Source organism: Rhinolophus ferrumequinum, chromosome 8 (genome assembly GCF_004115265.2).
Source record: "Rhinolophus ferrumequinum isolate MPI-CBG mRhiFer1 chromosome 8, mRhiFer1_v1.p, whole genome shotgun sequence".
In the NCBI taxonomy this organism is placed as follows: domain Eukaryota; kingdom Metazoa; phylum Chordata; class Mammalia; order Chiroptera; family Rhinolophidae; genus Rhinolophus; species Rhinolophus ferrumequinum.
Window position 1 is genome coordinate 78396239 of NC_046291.1, and position 24222 is coordinate 78420460.

Consider the following 24222-nt stretch of genomic DNA (forward strand, 5'->3'; position numbering starts at 1 on the left):
AATTTTTTTTAATTTGGTTAATAAAGAATAATTTTAGGATTATATTACCATATATTTATGAAAATTCAAATAAATTTTAATAACTTACCTTGACACTATTAAATATATATTTTAGAAACATTGCGTATTAATCAGTTCCCTGGAGTAGGCTATGGCCACATGTATAAAATTGAGTAAGTATAATATATCAATAACATAATAATATATTATGATTTTATATGTTATATACTAATATACATAAATAAAAGTGCTTAAGTGTCTATTTTGGTTATAGCCTTCAATCACAAAGATTTTATCACTTTCTCAAAATGATATTTAACAAATCAAATGAGGTTTGTTTTTTTGTTTTGTTTTGGCTAGCAATAAGAATTTCAGATACACACAACAAACAAAAATCTCTGGTTACCAGAATTTTACATCTTGCAGCTGCTCAATGTAACTCTATCAGTTGCATTTCAAATACTGAAGGTGATAGGAGTTTCAGCACAGCCAGGATCCATGTCAAGACTTACTTCATTAAAATCACTGTTTTTTCATTTTAACTCAAAGTTAATAAGTATGGCATAATAAACTTTGTAACCCTTATTAGAACTTTTCAAATGACATGTAAGCAAAAATAAAATGGAACTCAAGGATTTTACCAAAGAAGACATTAAACATAGGTTCGATGATATGATAATCTCAGAAGTTGAAAAAACATTAAATTTACAGATGTAAATCTATTCTGAAAGTTTGTTTTTAAATTGATTCTTTATAGTTTGCAACACTTTAAAAGGAAGGTGAGTTCAATATTTAAGATTCTAAGCAAGCCTATGAAAAAATAATTATAGTGAACATTTATGAAAAGCTTACCAGATAACCATGCTAAGTGTTTTATATCTTTAAACATATTATAAAATTACATAATAAGTATTAATTGTGCTTTTGTTATTTTAAAAATATGGAAAGAGAGGCCTGGAGAAGTGAAATAGCAAGCCCAGATTGCAAAAAAAGGAGGTGCTAAATGTGATCCCAAACATTCTGACTCCAGACCCCTTGCTAATTGTCCAAAGCTATGCTTTCTTTTTAAGTGTAGTAAGTGTTTAATTAATTTGTTTCTGGCCTTTTCCTTGACAGTTTTATTCTCACTGAAAAACACATATTCATGCATAAAAAGTCTGCATCCTTCTGTGCAGGCCAATTTTTTAACTTATTACAATGTGGCATCTAAAATAATAGTTGAATTTTGTCTGATATCCAGTGACTCTCAATTTGAAACCTTAAGACTGGCATTTCAGAGTGGCTTGGACATATGGGTTTTGATTTAATGTATATGAAAAAATTGTCTATCTATCTATATAAATATAAATATAAATATAAATATATATATATATATATATATATATACACTCCTTTGACTAGTTCTTTACTATTCTACTAGTTCTTTACTATTTCTAATAAAACATTAAAAAGCCAGGAGAGTAGTATTTAGACAATGATCTAGAGAGTAACAATGTTGAAATATTGATCAAACGACAAATGTGATCCTGAGATTATGTCTACATATAGCCCTTCAGTGTAACACAAATGTTGGTAATACCAATATTTTATCTTTGTATACATAAATAAATAAAGTACAAAGCTGTTCAAAGTTAATATAAATGTACCTAAAAAATGGAAGAGGAAGAAATAAATACAAATATAGGGAATTTTTAATCACTCATTTATTTACTGATTTGATCAATTAATAATCATTGAATGTTAAATATGTTCTGTCCAAAGCACTTGGGTTACAAAAATGAAAACGTATGATTCTTAGTTTCTAATATTTCTGTCTTGCCAAGGATATGGATAAAATATAAGCTATTATGATGTTTTCTGATGAGTGTTTTATTAATGACAAACTTGTAAAAACTGTCTGGATATGCACAGTAAGAAGGAAAGGATTCCCAAAGGGAAAAGATTCCCAAAGGAAGTCACTCTTAAATTGGGTCTCACAGTGGTTTTCTTTAGGAAGGAATTTAAAGCAGAAGGAACTTATCGAAAAAAATATATTTAGTTTTTTACAAAGTTTATACTTTAGTCCTACAATTCAGCTTATGAATCTCAAAGGGTCTATATCTAAATCAGAATTTTTGATAAGCTACACACTTAATAATTATAATCGTATAACAAGACAAAACATTAGAAACGTGCTCAAATTCCATTCATGAGTGGCCTTAACACTTCATGAATTTTATTTTTCATGAATAAACTTCACTTCATGAAGTTTATTTTTCTTCTCATTATTTCTCTGTGTGACTTAAGGAAATAGTTTACCCTTTCTCTTTCTTTGGAAAAGGAACAAGCTGAGTCATCAACTTTTACTATCCCGTTTTACAAATATGGAGAATGAGTCCAAAGAAGCCAAAAGGCTTATCTCAGAATAGGGTTTTTTCCTACTACTTGTCTCAGGCATAGCCTCCAAACCATTTCTCTTCTCTCTTCCACCTGTTTTCTTCCCCCAGGAAACATCTCTTCTCCCCACCTGTGTGGTCAACTGTCTCCCTTGGCCTGTGACTCTTGCTTGAGTGTGGTCAACAGAGAGATCAGAAGGAGAGAGTGTAAAATTAAAGTCATTCATTCTCCTATCTCCTTCTCTGAGGGGTTTGCCTTTCTAAGAAAGGCTGGTAACACCTCTTCCACCTTAGGCAGCCTTTTAGATGATTGCTGTGAATGTTGTTCTTTTCAAATTTGGTTGGATACTGACATTTAGACATTTTATATTTGTTCTGCAAACTCACTCAGGCAAGTTAAGTATAGCTTTCTATTGTTAAATAGTTCTCAGTTTTAAGTTGCTGGTATACCACATAAGCATTTTCTCCAAGGCTAAAGCATCTGTAGTTGTGTCTTTGCAATCTGTAACACTTTATCATGTCTGGCCATAGCAGGGGCCAAGTTGTCATTTCTCGTAATGATCATTTATGATCTTATTAGTGAGGCAATCAGCTGGGGTGTATGGGAATCCTCCTGTTTGCTTAGCTTTTAAATTGTTTGGTTTTACCTTTAGCATCTAGGTGCTGGAAATAATGCTGTCTGCTTTATAAAACTCAATATTTTTGTATTCCTTGATTAGTTTCAGTACTTTCACCAATGAGGCATCAGTGAAGTTCCAAGATGGAAAAGGCATATGATTAGTGACTAAATTCTCAGCACATAATTTCAAGTCTATGTGGCATCACCAATTTAATTGTCTGTCAACAAGGACACACATGAGATTGAGTGACTGTGGCAAGAAATGAATTTTCTAAATGAACATGAATTATTATTTTGAAACATGAAGCTGTTTATAGGTTCAAGGTGAAAGAGCCTGAAAATTATCCCAGAATGGTACATTACCATATAACACAATAGAATGTAATTTATGATGACAAAGCTTCTGCACTGTAAATAAAGATGCTGATTAGACTTGCAAGGTGCAGTATTTGTGAACTTATGATAAAAATGTTTTAACATGAAAATGAGAAAGTGTGATTTAGTGGATTTCCTTTCTCTGTTCCACATGGAATTCTCTCTAGCTGTCTAATGAAATGAGATGTCTACCTCTAGACATCAGCTCAATTCTTAGTGTAACCTACTGTACCCAATGAAAGCAATATGCATAATTATACACTGAGTGTGATGTTGCTTTATTCCCCTTTCTCTGTGTCAGCTGAAATGGACAGGTGAACTACTGAATTACAAAAGCCTCATAACTCAAAACCACACTTGAGCTAGGGGTGCTGCTTTGTCCCTCCATAGGCCTGGCTTGGAGAGCTGACCCAGGGCATTACCTCTTTGAATTCGGAAAACTACTGGGCATTATAAGGAGTACTGAAACTACCTTTTGAGAGTAAGCATCAAATGCACACTTAAAGTATTTTAATCTGTTTCAATTATTGTGTGGCACTGGATGAAATGTAAGGGAAAAAAATCAGTGACAGTAAAAATAGTATTTTATTTTGTCCCCTCCCACACTTCTACTTGCTCTTACTCACTGCTTTTTCTATTTTTCTCCTCTTGTTCCCACAATGTACAATCACAAGCAGTAATCAGCAGGAGAGACAGGCTGGCACCAGAAGTCCCGTCAACTTACTTTTAAGTAAATACAAAAGCATACACTATGGCACCAATTTGTAAAGAAAAAAAAAGTATATTTTTAATCCAAAGTAAGAGTAATTATATTTGGGTGGTAAGATTATTATTTACTTTCTTTGTCTACTTTATAATTCTTGTTCTTCAAAGTGGATTTTCAAATCAGCAGCATTGGCAACATCTGGAAGTTTATTAGAAATGAAGAATCTCAGGTGCTACTCCTGACCTAGTGAATCAGAATCTGAATTTTAAGAAAATATCATTGCATACATATTAAAATTTGAGAACTATTGACCTATAGAAGAGATTACTTTTATCCTCAGAATAAAAATTAAGTGATTATTTTTGTTTTGTTTTTACTTTGAGTTTTATTGAAAAATAATTGACATGTATCACTGTAATCTGAGGCATACAGTATGATGGTTTGATTTACATATATTAAAAATGATTATCAAAATAGGTTCAGCTAACTTCTGTCTTTTCATATAGACAAAATGAAAAGAAAAGGAAAAACATAAAAGGAAAAACGTTTTTTCTCCTTGTGATGAGAAGTCTTAGAATTAATGCTCTTAACAACTTTCCAATATATCATACAGCAATGTTAGCTATAGTCATGTTGTATATTACATCCTTAGTACTTATTTATTCATCTTATAACTGGAATTTTTGTACATTTGATCACCTTCCAGTTCCCCCTACCCTGAGGTTGTACTCTGATAACCAAGTTTAATCTCTTTCTCTATGAATTTGGGGTTTTCGTCTGTTTGTTTTAGATTCCATATATAACTGAGATCATGCAGTGTTTGTCTTTGTCTGACGAATCTCATTGAGTATAATGCCTTCAAGGTCCATTCTGTCACAAATGGTAGTGTGTCATTGTTTTTTATGGCTGAATAATATTTCATTGTCCATATATACCACAACTTTGTGATCTATTCATCCACTGATGGGCAAACGTTTCTATATCTTGGCTATTATAAATAATGCTTGTGAACATAGGAGTACAGATATCTTTCCAAATTGTTTTCATTTTCTTTGGATATATTCCCAGACATGTAATTGCTGGATCATATAGCAGTTCTATTTTTTTTTCTCTTCAGAAACAGAATTTAATTAAATCAATTTAAAGCTTAGTTTGTTATTGTTTTTTCCCCATTTATTTATGTTAATTAATTATTTTTCAATTACAGTTGGCATAAAATTTTATATTTGTTTCAGGTATACAGTATAGTGATTAGACATTTATATACCTTACAAAGTGATCACACTGAAAAGTCTAATACCAATTTAGCACCGTACCTGGTAATTACAGTTTTATTGATTATATTTCCTGTGCTGTACTTCACATCTCTGGGACTATATTTGTAACTGGAAATTTGTACTTCTCAATGCCTTTTACCTTTTTGACCCATCATCCCAACCCCACTTCCATCTGCCAACCATCAATTTATTCTCTGAATCTATGAGTTTATTTCTGTCTTGTTTATTAATTTATTTTGTTTTATAGATTGCACATATAAATGAAATTATGTATTTGTCTTTCTCTGCCTGACGTATTTCACTTAGCATAATACCCTTTGGGTTCATTCATGGTATCAAACTATACTAGAAGGCTATAGTAATCAAAACAGCATGGCGGATATTTTTTCACAATCTGTGGCTTATCTTTTAATTGTCTTAGCAGTGTCATTTGAAAAGTAAAAGCTTTATATTTTAATTAAATTCAATTTATAAATGTTTTTAATGTATTATGCTTTTGGAATCATACCTAACAAATCTTTGCCTAACTAAAGATTGTAAAGGTTTTCTCCCATGTTTTTATTTAGAAGTTTTGTAATTTTAGATTTTATATTTAGGACTATTATTCATTTCCAGTTATTTTTTGTATATGGATGGCAGTTCTTTTTTATATATGCATAGTTTTAATTAATTATTTTTTTTATATTAAATGTAGTTGGTATACAGTCTTACATTGGTTATATTAGTTTCAGGTAGACAACATAGAGATTCGACATTTTTATAACTTACAATGTTATCACCCCACTAATTCTAGTGATCATCTGTCACCATGTAAACTTACCACAGTATTGTCACTATATTCCCCTTCCCCTTTCCATTTATACCCCCAACCCCTCCCTTCTGGTTACCACCCATTTGATCTCTTTTTCTATCAGTCTGTTTATGTTTTGTTTGTTTTCTCATTTTGTTTTGTTTTTAGATTCCACATATAAGTGAAACCATATTGTATTTGTCTTTCTCTGCCTGACTTATTGACTTATTCACTTAGCTTAATACTCTCTAGATTCATTCATGTTGTCACAAATGGCAAGATTTCTTTTTTTTTATTACTTCATAATATTTCATGGTGTGTGTGTGTGTGTGTATTGATATCTAGATATCTATATATATCACATCTTCTTTATTCATTCATCAGTCGCTGGACACCTAGGTTGCTTCCATATCTTGGCTATTGTAAATAATGCTGTAGTGAACAAAGGGGTGCATATATCTTTTCAAATTATTATTCTCATTTTATTTGAATAAATACTCAGTAGTAGAGTTGCTGGGTCATATGGCAGTTCTATTTTCAGTTTTTTTGAGGAAACTCCATACTGTTTTCCATAGTGGCTGAACCATTTTCCAGTCCCACCAACAATGTACAAAGGTTCCTTTTTCTCCACATCCTTGACAACACATGTTATTTCAGTTGTTCAAGTACCATTTGTTGAAAATAGTTAATCTATTTGAATAGTCTATGCACTTTTGTCCAAAAGTACTTATCCCTATACATTTGGGCCTGTTTGTGAACTCTCTCTTCTGTATTATTGATATGTTTATCCATTTTTTTCTCATACCATATTGTCTTATCAGCTATAAATTTATAATGTCTTGAAATAAGGAAGAATTAGTCCTCCAGTTTTTTTTTATTTGTCATTGATTTTTTTTTTTTTATTCTAGGTCTTTTGCATTTCCACATGAATTTTGGATTAGTTTGTCAATTTCTAAAATGTCTGCAGAATGTTTACTGGAATTAGATATAATTTATCAATTTAAGGAGAGATGACATAATAATTCTAATCTTCTAAACCATGAATAGAATATATTTCTTTCTTTATTTTGCTTTCTGCTAATTTATCTTGGCAACATTTTGTAGTTTTCACGTTTTTGTAAATATTTGTTCATTTGTATCAATTACTAGGCATCTAATGTTTGTTGATGCTATTATACAACTTTTTAAATATTCAATTGTTTATTACTACTATACAGAAATTGTTACAGCAATCCTGCATCCTGCAACCTTAGTAAATGTATTAGTTAGTTCAAGCAGCTTTTTTTTTTGTTAGATTCTATTGTTGTTGTTTTTTCTTTTTTTTTTATATATAGAAGATTATGTCACCTGCAAATAAATATAATTTGACTTTTCTTCCCCCTAATTTGGATGCATTTATTTTTGTTTTCTTCTGTTATTATGCTGGCTAAAAACTCTAGGATAATGTTGAGTAGAAGTAGTAAGAGTGATTATCTCTGTTCCTAGTTTTATTTCTATTCTGAGTTATTTTATCAGGAATGAATGTTAGATCTTATCAAATAATTTATCTGTATTTATTGAGATCTTCATATGAGTTTTCCTTTTTTGGCTGTTAAAATGGTAATTTACACTGATAGACTTTTAAAATACCAAATAAATCTGTATTCCCGGTATAAACCCCACTTCATCATTATGTGTTATCTGTTGGTTTTATTGTCAAATAACATCTTTGTTAGTTTTATTGATTTTTCTCTGTTTTGTTCTGTTTTCTATTTCCTTGATTTGTCTTCTAATCCTTTTTTTTTTTTTTTTTTTAAATTTGGGTTTAACTTACTTTGTTCCCAGTTTCTTCACGTAAAAGCTGTTGTTCGTGATTTGAGACTTTTTTTTCCATCTTGCATATTAGGTCAGTGGTAAAATTTTTCATATCCTCATTAAAATTCATGAGCTTTCTCCTGGAAAATGGTTAAGCTATTTGGAAACAGTTTTATCCTTTCAGGTCTTGCTTTTAAGTTTGTTAGACAGGAGCAATTATTTCCTACTACTGAGGCAAGACCCTTCCAAATACTCTACTCAGATTTCTATAAATTAGAAAGTTTTTGAGCCTGGTTGGTATTAACGGGCACTATCCTTGGACTTAGGTGAATTGAGGAACTCTTCTTTCTAATCCTCTGTGTGGGTCTTTCACCAACCAGAAGTTGCTGGAATGCATGTGCATGTGCTTACTGCTTGGCTAAATACTCCAGCAGGACCCTATGCAGATATCCAGAGTTCTAGTTCAGTTGTATTATCTTCTTTGGCACTGCTCTGTGAGATCTAACCACAATCTCCTCTTGTAACTCTTAGCTGTACCCTATTTAGGGAATTACCTGTCTCTGTTGGGTTCCTCTGTGCTGTGCTGCTACCTGAAATCTCAGGCCGTAAGCTATGGCCATCATGAATTACTTAGGAATCACTGTCTTTCATTACCTGATGTCCAATGTGTTGACAAGCCTTGTTTTGTGTACTTTGTTCAGTTTTTAAGTTGCTATATTGGGAAGGAAAATGTAGTCCTTTTTTTACCGCATCTTGGTCTGAGTGGAAGTTTGGTCTTTATTTGTAAACGTTAATTGCCAATGCATGTATATGTGGTTTAATCATTCATGCTGAAAGCTTCATGAAGGAAGAATCTGGTCTTATGATTCTTTATATTCCATATATAGCTCTGAGAGCATGATGAGGGCTTACTAGATATATATATAATGATATTTAAAAGATAAATAAATGTTAGTAATCATAGTCTCATTTTGCTTTGTTGGTTTTGGTATATAATACTGAAAAATACAATTCTTACAAACTCAATGACTAATAAATAGAAATATACTAAAAATATTGAGTAAACACTAAGTAAACACGTTGTGAAAGATAAGGATAATTAAAAGATTTAAAATAAACTGTAAAGAATATTATGATACTACATTTAGTAAAATGCATTTTTATCTGATAATTTTTATTAATTAAATCCAATTAATCTTAATCCCTTATTTTTTTTGAAGCAAAAATAGATGTGGATATAGAAATGCCTTTATCTTCACTTTAAAAATATGATATTTTAATTTATTTCAGGTGATTGTCAAATCTGGGCCAGGGACTTTCCTCAGTTTGGCTGTTTATGACAATTATATCTTCTGGTCAGACTGGGGAAGAAGGGCTATCCTGCGTTCCAACAAGTATACAGGAGGAGACACAAAAATTCTCCGTTCTGATATCCCACATCAACCAATGGGAATCATAGCTGTTGCCAATGACACCAATAGCTGTAAGTTACAATAGGAAGCGAATGTATTTTTTAATTAAATAAACCCTCAAAAAAAATGTCTCTGTTTTGGTAATACTTAGTTGGAGTTTGCTTTCTTCAAGTTCCTGGGGACAGTGTTCAGGATTTAATTTGAATTTCAGTATATTGAAATTATCTGAAAGAATTAAGGCAACTTCTATGGTTCTTTATTTGTCACCAGAACAATTCATTTTTAATCATTTGCTTCTGCAATTCTATTCTATTCTCTATCACTCCTCATCTTTGAACATTCAGATCAACTTGTTTCCATGAAAATACCACTTCATTATATACAAGCTTTGCATCTGGGCTTAATTTTTTAAATCACTGGAATACCTACAAAATTGCATGTTACAGTATTGATGGGGTTTATAGGGGTACTAGTGCATTTGACGCTGTGACATCCTTGTAAAATGTGTTAAATATAGTGATCTGCGTTACATATGTTTGGATTTTCAGAAGTCCTGAATTTTCCTTGTTTCTGACATATTTTTGAGAGATTGAGGCAATCTAACAGTTTACTGTTACTCTATATCTAATGTAGAATAGGAATTCAATACAAAATGTTACCAATAAAGCTTTTTAATTGCAGGTGAACTTTCTCCATGCGCATTATTGAATGGAGGTTGCCATGACCTGTGCCTTTTAACTCCTAATGGGAGAGTGAATTGTTCCTGCAGGGGAGATCGAATACTGCTAGATAACAACAGATGTGTGAGTAAGTAAAGAGTTTTGAAACAGCATAGACGGACATTGGCATTGTTTTAATATATTCAGGAAGTTTTATTCTCCTCCAGTATTAAAGGCCCAGTTGGTTTATCTTCTATTCTAGAAAGAACTCAAGTTCCACTTAGAGCACCACATAATAGATAATGTTAACCAAACAGAGTGACAAAAGGTGTATCACCCTGATTGTGGGCTGGAAGATGTTGGGCTAGCTAGAGAAATACCTGTACACAATGCTCATCTGGAAGTTTGTGGCTATGACTTTGAAAATCCAATCAATAGCAAAATAAATTAAAGATGAAATAAACCAGTATACAGGTTGGTACCAATAGCCTTGTAGTAAAACCCCTCACACCCCATCATGGTAGGTAAATAAGACAGAATGGCTCACGCAGCCTATTTGTAATCATTTCTAAACTGTTAATTAAGAATATAACATTTCAGCCTTGCATGATGTTTATACCTCCCAAAGGCATTACAATCTTTAATTAGTACCATTGCAGTATATACTTATTTACAGCTTAGTTTCAAAAACTGTTTCATAAATAAATAGGGTTTAAGTGTTCCACTATCACCATGAAAAATTAGCCGGTAACATGAAAAAAGTTTAATTTCTCTTTAACATTAAGACTTTGTGAATAAGAAAGATAAAGAAAACGCATCTTACTGGAAATTGGTGAACTCATTCTCATGATGTGTCAGTTTTTGACATTTTTTCTTTCTTTATATGCTCATCTCATATCTTTTCATCTTTGAAATTCAACAGAGCTGCATACGTCTGCATTATAAAACTAAGTGCCAGAAGGTATAGGTATCTTTCATTTTCATCTCCAATCTTCTTATTCTCTTTACGAGGTGGATCTTCTCTTTTACCTGCTCTTTACTTTAATACAAGCACTTTGACATCATTTTATTTACCTTGGGAATTACTACACCTAATACAAGAACTTAGACATATTTCTCACTTCACAAATTGGTATCACAACCCAAAAGGGTACCTCTTAGCAAAAGAATAAAAGACTTTTATTTACAACTGTGCCAAACAAATGAAGGAATGCTGCCATCGGTCAGTAAACTTTAAATGAAGATAGCCAATTTCAATAATTCGGCCAAAAATTCCCATATTTCATCTGAACCTATCACTTCCTAAATTGCTCAGGCCATTGCTTAACCTCTCTCTTTCAGTTTGCCTTTGTGGTTTCAGCTGTAATGGTCTGGATCTGATGCCATCTGGAATGTTATCCATGCATTAGAATCGCTCATGTTTCTTTCACAGGTCACTTCAGGCCAGTAGTAAAGTGACGCCTTTGGTCAAAACAGCAAGGTTTATTTGTATACAGTGGATGCCTGTCCTTGCTGCAAAATAGATTAGATACATCTGTCCCTACTAAGCCACCTGCTTCTCTATGTTGATGAGAAGGAATGAATCAGACAGAAAACTATCATTTTAAACTCAGTTGTATTCACATAAAACTGTAGAGTGATACTGGATTCCTCAGAGCTGACAAACCTTTATAAAAGCAGCCTGTATCCATTGTGCATTCATACTGAAATCCTGTGGTCCAACAGACAGGTTAGAAAATAATTATTGGCTTCCTCTTCTCAAATTCATCTTTGGGAAAGAAGGGTGTTTCTGGTATATCTGTGTCCACATCTGAATTAGTTCATCCAGATAAGGTCATGGGTGTTAATGTCAGAGTTAAAGGGGTGAAAGGTCATTCACCAACATCTACCTGAAGGTAAAGAAAGAAAATCATTTCTTGTCATAACCCTTGACAAAAAGATTAGGCAATTCCATTTCACACAACATTGCTAACTTATCACCACACATAACAGAAATAAGAGTAGCAACTATATTAAGATAAATTACCTTGTAAAAGAATCAGAGGGCAGCTGAACACCATTTTTGTTTCTAGAAAGAAGCAGAAAATTCTCAATACTGTTTCATAAAATGAACATACATAAACAAGACTTGTGCCCATACAGGGTTTGTTTTGCATAATAAAAATTTATTTATTATGAATATGTTTTGTTTTGTTTTCCCTTCAAAGGCACAATTATTATAAAAGTATTTTCTTTTATGGCATTTTCTATTATAACGATTAGTTATCTTTGTAAATGAGATATTAAATAGGATGCATTTAAGACACACTAAATAAGCTGGAAATGTGAATAGACTCTCAGTAAGTGGCTGAATTTTGTTCTGTTCATGATCTAAGATAATTGTGTGTAGTAATGTCAGCACACTTCATAACATCTGTTACTTTAAAGTTAACAATATTTTTAGATTTTAAATTCTTGGTTACTTTCTCTGAAACACATTCTACTTTAGCTACTGAGCAGTGAAGTTTAGATTACACCAAGAAGGAATAAAAGAAACTGTCTTTAGAGAACATTGTTATCATTGAAAGAGTTCAAAAAAAGTCATAGATAGATAGATAGATAGATAGATAGATAGATAGATAGATACTCTATTAAAATGAGTTAAATTCTAAGAATAATAAAGAAATAAAACACTGGAAACTTCAAATAGTTGTAGTGGCTGTTTAACTACTATTCCTGAAATAAGGCTTAAAAATAAATTGACAATAAATTGTAAAATTAAGCTATATTTCCTACATTAGTAGAGATAATTGAATTCTAATTACCTCCAACATAAATAATAAGACTATATTTTACTGTATAATTACAAGTAGTGAAATGAGTACCAGCAAGCAAATAGCATGTAATATAACCAAAATATTGGATTACAAAAGTGGGCTAATAAATCTATTTTTTAAGAATAAAAATAAGGCAATTTTTCCTGAGAGAGCTCTTTCTAAAAACAGGGGTCACATATTTGCATTCCAAGGATGAAACCTACCTGTAGAAAGGGTTTTTTATGTTTGTGTGGTTTGTTTTGTTTGTTTGTTTTTGTACTTTATGGTTGCCTGCCTGCACTCACAAATTGGGCCAAGCACATAAAACGTCAGACTTTTACTTTCTTATGAAAATTCTGAAGCTTAGACATGGGACAATGTGGCTGTGGCCATTGGAAGCCCATAGGCATCTGGTCCATGTGCTTTGTAGATTGTCATCGGCCTCCACAGATCCCTGTGCATTTCAGGGAGCAGCTGCTGGCCCTGTGTGGTAAGAAGAGAGGGTCTGCTCCCTGCTCAGCTCCAGGAACAGGACAGGAGGGTGATGAGGATAAATTTAACGATTAGAGTACTTCTGAATGACAGATGCTGCTACACTGATTGCTTCCAAAGGTAGTTGGGAAGGAAGAACAGTTGGAGGTGAGATTTAAGTGTGATGAATCAAGTCAAGCATTCAAAACTGAGAACTCTGTACTGGTAAATTTCAATGTACTGAAGAATATCTAATAGAGTCCAATAAGAGAACTCAGAAACACTTTCAGTATGTACAAAGGTCCTTTAACTGGCTCTTTTTTAAAATGTAGTTTTAAGATAGACAGCTAACCAAGATGCCTCCATATAGTCACCCAAATTTAAGTCCCTCCTTTTCTCCATGCATGTACAGTCACAAAATGCTTAATAAAATACATGGACAAGCATAAAATAAAAATGAAGTTAGACAACTCCCTAAGGGATGGAAAGAAAAACAACGGGAGGCAAAGAAAAATGACTCAAACAGTGTCTCTTTGATTTTTTTATTTTTTTGTTAAGAAATGACATGAACTATTGTTCTTTATTTAACTTTATATTTTGATACATTTTAGTTTTTTATTAAATTTATTGGGATGACTATGGTTAGTAAAGTTACATAGATTTCAGGTGTACGATTCTGTAATACATCATCTATATATCACATTGTGTCTTCACTACCCAGAGTCAGTTCTCTTTCCATCACCATATATTTAATCCCCTTTAACCTCATCTACCACGCTCCTCCCCCCTTATCCTGGCACAAAGATTATTCAATATACAAGATTATTCAAAATCAATCAATGTAATACACCACAAAATAAAGGATAAAAATCATGTGATTAAATCAATCGATGCCAAAAAAGCATTTGACAAGATACAACATCCATTTATATTAAAACACAATAAAATGGGTATAGAAGGAAAATACCTTAACACAATAAAGCCATACATGACAAACCCTCCCCTAATATCATAATTAATGGTGAAAAACTGAAGCCCTTAGTTTATTTATATAATTAAGACTAAGGGAAACAATTGTTCTGGTATCAAAAATGTGTATTATTGCTTAAAAACAGTGACTTTTTTCCTTTCAGCTAAAAATTCCTCTTGCAACATTTATTCAGAGTTTGAGTGTGGAAATGGAGAGTGTATTGACTACCAGCTCAGCTGTGATGGCATTCCTCATTGTAAGGATAAATCAGATGAAAAACTGCTCTACTGTGGTAAGTGTCCACTATGGGATTTGCTCATTTCAGAGGGAAGTTTACAACTTTTAAAAATATTTTTTGATTTGACTGTCTCCATTTGGTTTTTATATATGGTTTCCTTAATGTCTCTCTTTAATATGTAGATCTAAGACAATTGATTTGGCTTTGCTCTTGGTCATATGGGGCACCTTATTTCCTATCCATTATCCATGATATTCATTGAAGAATTTTCTCATGGCTTTCTATCCAAGAGGGGCAAATTTAAACATAGCAGGATCCTGTCTTTTGAGCTGCTCAGTTATTTATCTTTAGCAATAAGTCTTAGGCTTATATTCCTAAAAATGTAAGTCAGAAATATCAGTTATTGGTGGATATTGCAAGCTTACATTTGCAGCAAAGGTCCATCATCAGTCAATAGCATGTTGTTGAATTGAAATCAAAGTTTTGCCCATTCAATTTTTGCCTCCAGAATTGCCCAAGGGATAGGTCCTTAGGTTCAAAGACTTAACCATGGTCACCATCAAGCATGGAATTCCACCAGCTATGCCTCTGTAGGTGACACCGAGTGATAATCAACCTTCCCTTCTCCCTGGGGAGTAGAGGTTGGCTTTTTGACTCTGGTAAACAACTGATATTTGCCTTCATTGCAACAATATTTCTCCTGGAAATGTGTGTCTGTGCAAATCATGAATAGTTATTGTAGCACTGATCCAGATAATTTCTAAATTTATCTGATTTACTTTTGTGCTATAATGTAATAGTATTGGCATTGTATGCTCTGTAAAAGTTATAACTATATATCTGGAATTGCTACATTTGGTTTATATTTTTCTCCCTTGTTCCATTATCTGGGTAATAATAGTTATATCTAAATATTCAATGAAATGTTAAAGCAAGAGGAAGATGGAGTTTGCTGAATTCACAGGCAGTTCTCTCATTCCTTCACACTGCAGAATAACACATCCTCGTTTAAAATGATAGTCAAATGTGATTTGTCCATGATTGGTCTGTAACTAAAATCTTAGGAAATTTACCTCAAGTGACATTTTATTGAATGAACAGCTATGTCCTGTACTCTATGAAAGTATTAAAGCATATAAAATGTAATAATAATCAGCTTACAAATTCACATTTATTATGAGTTAGCTTGAGAATTTATTTCACATTATTTTTATCTTCTTAGAAGCCAGATCATATTTGTGTGAGCAGAAATTGGCAAACTTTATCTTTAAAGAGTCAGCTAGTATGTATTTTAGGTTTTGTGGGGCATACATGCTGTCTGTCACCTATCCTCTATATGTTTGAATGTTTTGGAAGTCCTTTAAAAATGTAAAAAACATTCTTAACTCCAGTGACATGAAAACAGGCTCATGGGCTTCATTTGGCCTGTGGGTTACTATTTGACAACTCCAGGTATAGATTGCAAGCTTCAGAATCATACCTGAGGTTAAATCTGTTTCCAAACCTACTAGTGTGTGACTAGTGTGAGCAAGGGTACATCTCTATGTTTTAGTTTCCTACTGCAAAACCAGCTTAGCTTGAGAGCATTAAATAAACAAGTGTAGGTTTGCGTATGCTCAATATAGAGCCTGGCACAAAATTAGTGTGCAGTAAATGGCAGCTATTATTATTGTAAGTAGAACCTTCTGCCCCAAATCAGAAAATGTCAGGAGATTCTTATTAAGGTAAATAAAATTCAGAAGGCAATTATTTTTCTTTCTAGGAAGTTCTGGTAGACATTGTTAGATGACTTTTAAGAGGAATTTATGGTTATTTAGGGGAATTACGTTCATTGATTCAGGAATACACGCTTTGTTACTTTTTGTTTCTTGTTATCAAATCCTCAAAGGATGAAAAGGAGATAGGCGATAAGCGTTGGAGTGTCTTTATTACTTTAGAGTTATTTATTTTGTTGGAATTGAAGATGTGATATTTGCTTATTTCTGTGCTGACTGAAATGCCAGAAACTCTAATGAGGGTATAATTTGAAGGAATCTTCAAGTATGGATCACTGAAGTCAAAACACTTAATCAAAAAGGCTCCTTAGTGAATGAACTACTTGAAAATGCATGCATATTCTAACCCAGAACTTTGATACTGAATAGCACTTGTTTTATAAATCCATAATTCAATCATTATGAATGAAATCTTATCTGTGATTTTCTTTTTGTAAAAATTTTTCAATAAGACCTTCAGTTATGTCTTTCTACTTTTATTTATAAGAAAACAGAAGTTGTCGAAGAGGATACAAGCCCTGCTACAATCGTCGTTGCATTCCTCATGGCAAGTTATGTGATGGTGAAAACGACTGTGGAGACAATTCCGATGAATTAGACTGTAAAGGTAAAAAAGTATATGTTGCATCAGACTGCAAATATTATTATACTAATTGTTTCCTGAACTTTTCCAAAGTGTGTTCATGAGAGTACTATGGTTTCAACCTTTTGGTATATAACACCTACATCTATGGACCACACTTTGGTAAATGCTGTTACAGGGGAGTTATTAGAGTTAATTGAAATTTATGACTGTTTCTCTGTTTCTGGTTTCCTTTGCTTACTTTAAAACTCTTGTCATATCTCACCTTTTTATTTCTATCTTTCTATTTATTAGGCATTTCTACCAGAATATATAATACTGTATTTACTGCTACAAAAAATGTTCCCCTTTTTTCCTCAATTCTCTTTTTTACACATGATCTCATATTTTCTTAATGACTAGACAGAAAACCTTGGTGTTATCCATGATTCCTCCTTTCACCATATTTTATCACCTGTGTATACAATCATCAACAAGTCTTCAAATTCTTTGAAATATTTTCTCTTTCAATTTACTTTGAACCTGGATTCACAGAGTAGCTGTTTAAATACTTTCCCTACCTCTACTCTTTCTAATTAATCCCAATGCTGTTAGTCATGCTAACATTATTTAATAGTTTCCCATGGTGATTACTGGGACAGATCAGCAAGCCATACTACCTAGGCTAGTCTACACTATGTGGCTTTGTCAACGCTATGTGGATGCCAACACTATGTGACTTTGGACAAGATACTTAACCAATCTGTGCCTCAGTTTCTCAAACTGTAAGAAACAACAAATTACTGTATTAGTATTAAATAAACAGAGCAGAACTCAACATATAGTAAATGCTATGTAAGCATCTCCCTTAAAAAAAAAAAAAAAAAAAAAAAAAAAACCACTGCCCTGATTGATGAATAAACACAAAGGGAATTTCAATGTTTGCAGAATAAATGACATGTTTTTGACTCTGACATTTAAGGTTTCCTAAAATCTGGACCCAACAGATTTTTCCAAACCAATTTCCATTTTAACATCTTTCCATTCGTTGAACACACTTTATTGGGAAAAATTCATTGAGCACTGAGACATAAAATTTATGTCATGTGTCTGCCCTCACAGAGTCCAAACTCTAAGTGAAAGGTAGTCATTTATCAGACGACAAAGTGTATAAGGCGCTATGATTGGATATATAACAACATTTTTTTTTGGCTTAGAAATATCCTAAAAGTTTTTGTAGACAAGATTAAATTTAAACTGAGTTCTAAACTATAAATAAGGTGGAATGTTCAGAAAAGAAGAGAATTCTGAGTGGAAGGAAAACTGAAAACTGCAAGTAATGTGGTATGGTTAGAGCCAGATTATATATTAGGAAGTGTTAACAAAAAATGAGGCAAGTTAGAGGAAGAAGGAAAGATATGAATGTATTTTTTGGTGCCCTGTTAAAGAACTTGAATTTTGTCTTGTAGTTACCAGAAAGTCATGGGAGGTTTAAAACAGACCAAATATAATCAACTTTACATTTCCAAAAAAGAAAGAAAACTATGACTGTGCCAAAGAAATTATAATACTGAGATAGGAAAGACAAATCAGGTGCCTATTACAGTAGCCAAACTAAAAATAAAGAGGGGGGGGACAAATATAATAGCATTTTAAAAGGTAATATGACAGGCATTGTTGGGTAATAAACATAGAGAAAGCATGGGAAAGATTAGAGGAATTTTGTGTTTTTTTCTTTCTTTTTTTTTTTTTTTTGGTCTGCTTTAAAGTTATTATTTTTATTTTTTTAAATTTATTTTCCTGGGTCTTTGGGTAGGATGGAGATACGATAATAAGGAGAATGTGCATTCTGTGGTTGGAGCATCTGTGGACATTCAGATGGAACTGTTCCAAAGGCATAAAGAGATATATATGATATAGATATAGATATAGAGATATATAGATATAGATATATAGATGTATATATATATATCGTTATATATATAAAGATATATATATACATCTTTGTCTCTCTCTATATATGTCTTCTCTCTATATATCTATATCTATATCAATATATAAAGATATATATAGATATAGATATAAAGATATATATATATATATATATATTGAAAGCTTATGTAGTAGATTTAGAATAAAAGCATTAATGTTGGGCTCATTAAAGAGGGAAAGCTCAGGAGATGTATGGAATAACGATCATTTTAAGGGAGTCACCAGAATTGCCTGTTAAATTAAAAAAAAAATAATGATACTATTATAAAAAGGAGAAGTAGAGCACAAGACTTACAGAAGGATATTAATGAGAAATGATTTTTTCAAGAAAGTGAGATCAGTTAGCATCATGAAGTCAGGAGAAGTGAAGAGGGCAGGCCTAGGCGGGAGTGCCCATTGTATTGGCAAATAGGAGAAAACGTCTTGGTTCCCTTCCTGAGAGTCAATTCAACGGAAAGGTAAGGAAAGGCCAGATCACATTAAGTTGAGGCAGAAAATGGATGGTGAAGGAGTAAAGACTGCACACAGACTATTTTTAGAAAAGGTTGATGGTAAAGGAAAAATGTGAAGTACAGTTGTAATGAGAAGGCTATGCAAAGTTGAGAAAGAGGGCAGAATGTATACAAATGATTTTGCAGTCAGAAAAGGTTTGGTTAATTACTTTGCCATCTTGGATTGTATGACCTTAGCCAAACATTTGAGCAGTTTACCATCTAAGGTTGACATTAGTTTAGGAAGAGCCACGTACATTTGTAAATTAAGTCAACTATTATTTTATATTACCTATAAAACATTAAAAATTATAAAGTGCTGTAAAATACTGGGAGTTAAGTGGAGGAAAATGGTAAGCATTTGGAAGAAAGGAAGAACGGATACTAGAAGGAGATTAAAAAATGAATAGGATTTATCAGCTACTTGCAAGCAGAAGAGAAAACTATAATAAAGACATTAAGCTAGAATAAGGGTAAAAATATCTAACTGAAATTTGAAGGAGGTGAACAATAAATGAAGAATGTAGATTTTAAAATGAAATGCATAAAAGGAACCATAGGAATTTAATAAGTTACTGTGGGTTTTCTTGGAAAATGATTTTTATTTTCCAAAAGTGGTAAATAAATTAGTGTGTTTGGGTTTATGAAATATAGTCCCTAGTACATTGTAGCTGTTTATTAAATTCTTATGTGGCTGTTTGCAGCAATAAGTCTTCCAAAAAATATAGATAGCTTTTATTCTGCCTAATGACATCAATACTAGCTGCTGAATAACAATAAAAATAACTCAAAAGGTGTCTAAACTCTTGATGTTTTTTAGTGTAAACTCTTGATGTCTGTGTTACAACTCTCTTAGCCATATACTTGGGCACAGAACTACTGCATTTGTGTGTCTGTCAAAACTTTTGTTTGGTAACAATAATTGTATAAAAGTCACAACAATCGGATATGTTAAACAAAAACAGTAAAAACTTATACCTTGAAGTTCTACTTATACAATGTAGCATGTTTGAAACTAAAAATGTCACGGAAACTCAACAGTATTTTATTTCTAAAAGTTAATAAATCTAAGTAAATGGACTGGTTCCTTTAGAATAAATAAATGGGTAGCTGTTTAAATGAAAGATTACTTATCACATTTACGCCTTTCAGATTTGATTTTTCTCTCAAGGCAAGTTTGTTCACATGCTGTCCTTGTTGGGCACATTTCACACCATAGAGGAAAGGCTTCCTTGGGTCCTTTTTCTGAAAGCCAGGTTATCTGATAAAGAAAGCAGTGATTCAGATGTGTGTCCATCAAACACACGGACACTTATAGCACCTAAAAGATGATGAAGGAAAAGGAACATGTGACGGCTCAGGGAGACAGGAATGACTTATCTCTCCAACCCTTTTCTTCCAGTTACTGCTCTGCTTCCATAGTCAGTGCGACATGGGAATGCAGTGCTCTGTTGTATATATATGCGTACATGTACACAAACCATCTACTATTTTTTTTTTCCATTTCAATTATTCTTTTTAATAATGTGGAATGATGTTTCCTGCTACATCTTTGTCATGAAGGACATAACAGAAAATAAAATTGAACATGACAATTTCACTTTTGTGGCAATTACTAAGCAAGAAAAATTCTGTATATAAAACTTTTCATTCTTATTAGAAATTTGAGTCTGAGTCTGTAATGCTGGTTCCTTTTCTGAAAATATACTTTGTGTAATATTCAAAATGAAATTGAAGAATCTTTTTTTTTTTTTTATTTTTATTTATTTATTTTTTTAAATTTATTTTTAATTTATTGGGGGTGACAATTGTTAGTAGAATTACATAGATTTCAGTTGTGCAATCATCTACTATTTTTGAAGGTAAACAAATTGAAAGAAAACAATTTAAATTAGTACAAGATAGAAATCAATATGTATAGGTGGTAGAGAGCAGCTACCGTAGAATGATCTGTAAATTATTTAGAGTACTGTTACATTCTTGTTTCTTTAGTTTAGTTGTTAATAGTATTGAATATTACTTTTATTTTATTTTATTTTATTTTATTTATTTATTTATTTTTTATTCCACAATGCAGAGAATTTATTTACAGAGCAGAAACAAATGTTACGAGGACTTAGTTTTGGTTTCTTCTCCTTTGGAAGAAAGGCAAAACTCCCAAATCCTCATGACTCTTTTAATACTTTCCCTTTATAACTATTTCTTTCATGACTGAGAGCTTTAGACTTTGGGCTATGGTGGGGCGGGTGGGGGGACTTGAGGAGTTTCCAGAAAGTTTGTTATTCTCTATTCCTCTTAGTACTGTGTGAGAGGTTGAGTGAATAGATTCCCGGAGAATACATGATTCCCCTCCTCCCCTCCGTATGGAGATGAGTGTAAGTACTCACTTTGTGAATTATATGAACTTTTTTGGCCCCTGAACACTTTTAGGGGAACTGGAGAGATAAGTGGTCGTGAGTCTGCCTAAAGGAGAGGAAGCTGGTGTTTGTTTTTTCCTAAATTCGCAGCAAAACTTAGAAGATTCCACAAACACCAAACTAAAGAAAAAGGATACAAATGATTAGAGAAGAAATCATCAGTCCTTCTGGGTTTGCAGTAAATTAAATAAAAAGACGTGGATTCAAAGTAAAGATAAGGCTGGGTAAGGTTGTTGTTGGAAGAGAAAGCATTGACTTAGGTTATTTATAAGAAATGTCCTAAGAACCACAGAAAGACCAATCGGTTTTATGTCTTTCGTATCTCATTAAATATTTTAACTGACATGGAAAAACAGTGGGTGAAATAGGAAAATTAAGAAAGTATGTGGAGGAAAGACTAGTTTTACTTTCTCTTTTGCTACTATTTTTTCTTTTTTTTAATTTATTGGGGTGACAAGTGTTAGTAAAATTACATAGATTTCACGTGTACAATTCTGTATTACATCATCTATAAATCCCACTGTGTTCACCACCCAGTGTCAGTTCTCCTTCCATCACCATATATTTGATCCCCCTTACCCTCATCTCCCACCCCCTACCCCTCTACCCTCTGGTAACCACTAAACTATTGTCTGTGTCTATGAGTTCTTATTTCTCATTTGTTTGTCTTATTCTTTTGTTGCTTTTGGTTTATATACCACATATCAGTGAAATCATATGGTTCTCTGCTTTTCCTGTCTGACTTATGTCACTTAGCATTATACTCTCAAGATCCATCCATGTTGTCACAAATGTTCCTATATCATCTTTTCTTACCGTCGAATAATATTCCATTGTGTATATATACCATAACTTCTTTATCCATTCATCTATCAAAGGACATTTTGGTTGTTTCCATGTCTTGGCCACCGTAAACAAAGCTGCAATGAACATTGGCGCACACGTTTTTCAGATGTTTTCAGATTTTTTGGGTAGATACCCAGGAGAGGGATTGCTGGGTCATATGGTAATTCTATTCGTAATTTTTTGAGGAACCTCCATACTGCCTTCCATAATGGCTGCACCAGTCTGCATTCCCACCAACAGTGTATGAGGGTTCCTTTTTCTCCACAGTCTCTCCAACACTGGTTACTATTTGTCTTGTTGATGATAGCCTTTCTGACTGGAGTGAGGTGATATCTCATTGTGGTTTTTATTTGCATTTCTATGATGATTAGTGATGTTGAGCATTTTTACATATGTCTATTTGTTATTTGTATGTCCTCTTTGGAGAAATGTCTCTTCAGGTCATCTACCCATTTTTCAATTGGGTTGTTTGTTTTTTTGTTGTTGAGTTTCATGAGTTCCTTGTATATTGTGGATATTAGCCCCTTATCGGAGGCACTGTTTGCAAAAATCTTCTCTCATTCAGTTGGTTGCCTCTTTATTTTGTCTATGGTTTCTTTTGCTGTGTAGAAGCTTTTAAGTTTCATATAGTCCCATTCGTTTATTTTAGCTTTTACTTCCCTTGCCTTTGGAGTCAAATTCATAAAATGCTCTTTGAATCCAAGGTCCATAATGTTTTCTTCTATGCAGTTTATTGTGTCAGGTCTTATGCTTAAGTCTTTGATCCATTTTGAATTAATTTTTGTACATGGTGACAGATAGCAGTCCAGTTTCATTCTTTTGCACGTGGCTTTCCAATTCTCCCAGCACCATTTATTGAAGAGGCTGTCTTTCCTCCATTGTATGTTTTTAGCTTCTTTGTCAAAAATTATCTGTCCATATTTATGTGGTTTTATTTCTGGGTTCTCAATTCTATTTCATTGGTCTATGTGTCTGTTTTTCTGCCAATACCATGCTGTTTTGATTATTGTAGCCCTGTAGTACAAGCTAAAGTCAGGGAGTGTGATACCTCCAGTATTGTTCTTTTTTCTTAAGATTACTTTGGCTTTTCGGGGTCTTTTGTGGTTCCAAACAAATCTGATGATTTTTTGTTCTATTTCTTTAAAAAAAATGCCATTGGGATTTTGATGGGGATTGCATTAAATCTGTACATTGCTTTGTGTAATATGGCCATTTTAACTATGTTGATTCTTCCAATCCACGGGCACGGAATGTCTTTCCATTTCTTTGTGTCTTCTTCAATTTCTTTCAAAAATGTTTTATAGTTTTCAGCATATCGGTCCTTCACATTCTTGGTTAAGTTTATTCCTAGGTATTTTATTATTTTTGCTGCAATTGCAAAAGGAATTGTTTTTTGTATTTCTTTTTCTGAGATTTCATTGTTAGTATATAGGAATGTAATGGACTTTTGTACGTTGATTTTGTAACCAGCAACTTTACTGTATTCGTTGATTGTTTCTAATAGCTTTTTGATGGAGTCTTTAGGGTTTTCTATATATATATAGCATCATGTCATCTGCAAAGAGTGATAATTTAACTTCTTCATTCCCAATGTGGATGCCTTTTATTTCTTTCTCTTGCCTGATTGCTCTGGCAAGGATTTCCAACACTTTGTTGAA

General features: G+C 32.7%; 1 protein-coding gene across 1 annotated transcript in view; it reads left to right on the top strand.

Moving 5' to 3' along the window:
- LRP1B (LDL receptor related protein 1B) overlaps positions 1-24222 on the top strand; it is a 1793989-nt gene that overhangs the window by 1502188 nt on the left and 267579 nt on the right. Inside the window, exons 44-47 of the mRNA XM_033112843.1 lie at positions 9227-9419; positions 10030-10155; positions 14407-14535; positions 16744-16863. Of these exons, the coding sequence (XP_032968734.1) occupies positions 9227-9419; positions 10030-10155; positions 14407-14535; positions 16744-16863 (568 nt within the window). The remainder of the gene's footprint in view (positions 1-9226; positions 9420-10029; positions 10156-14406; positions 14536-16743; positions 16864-24222) is intronic.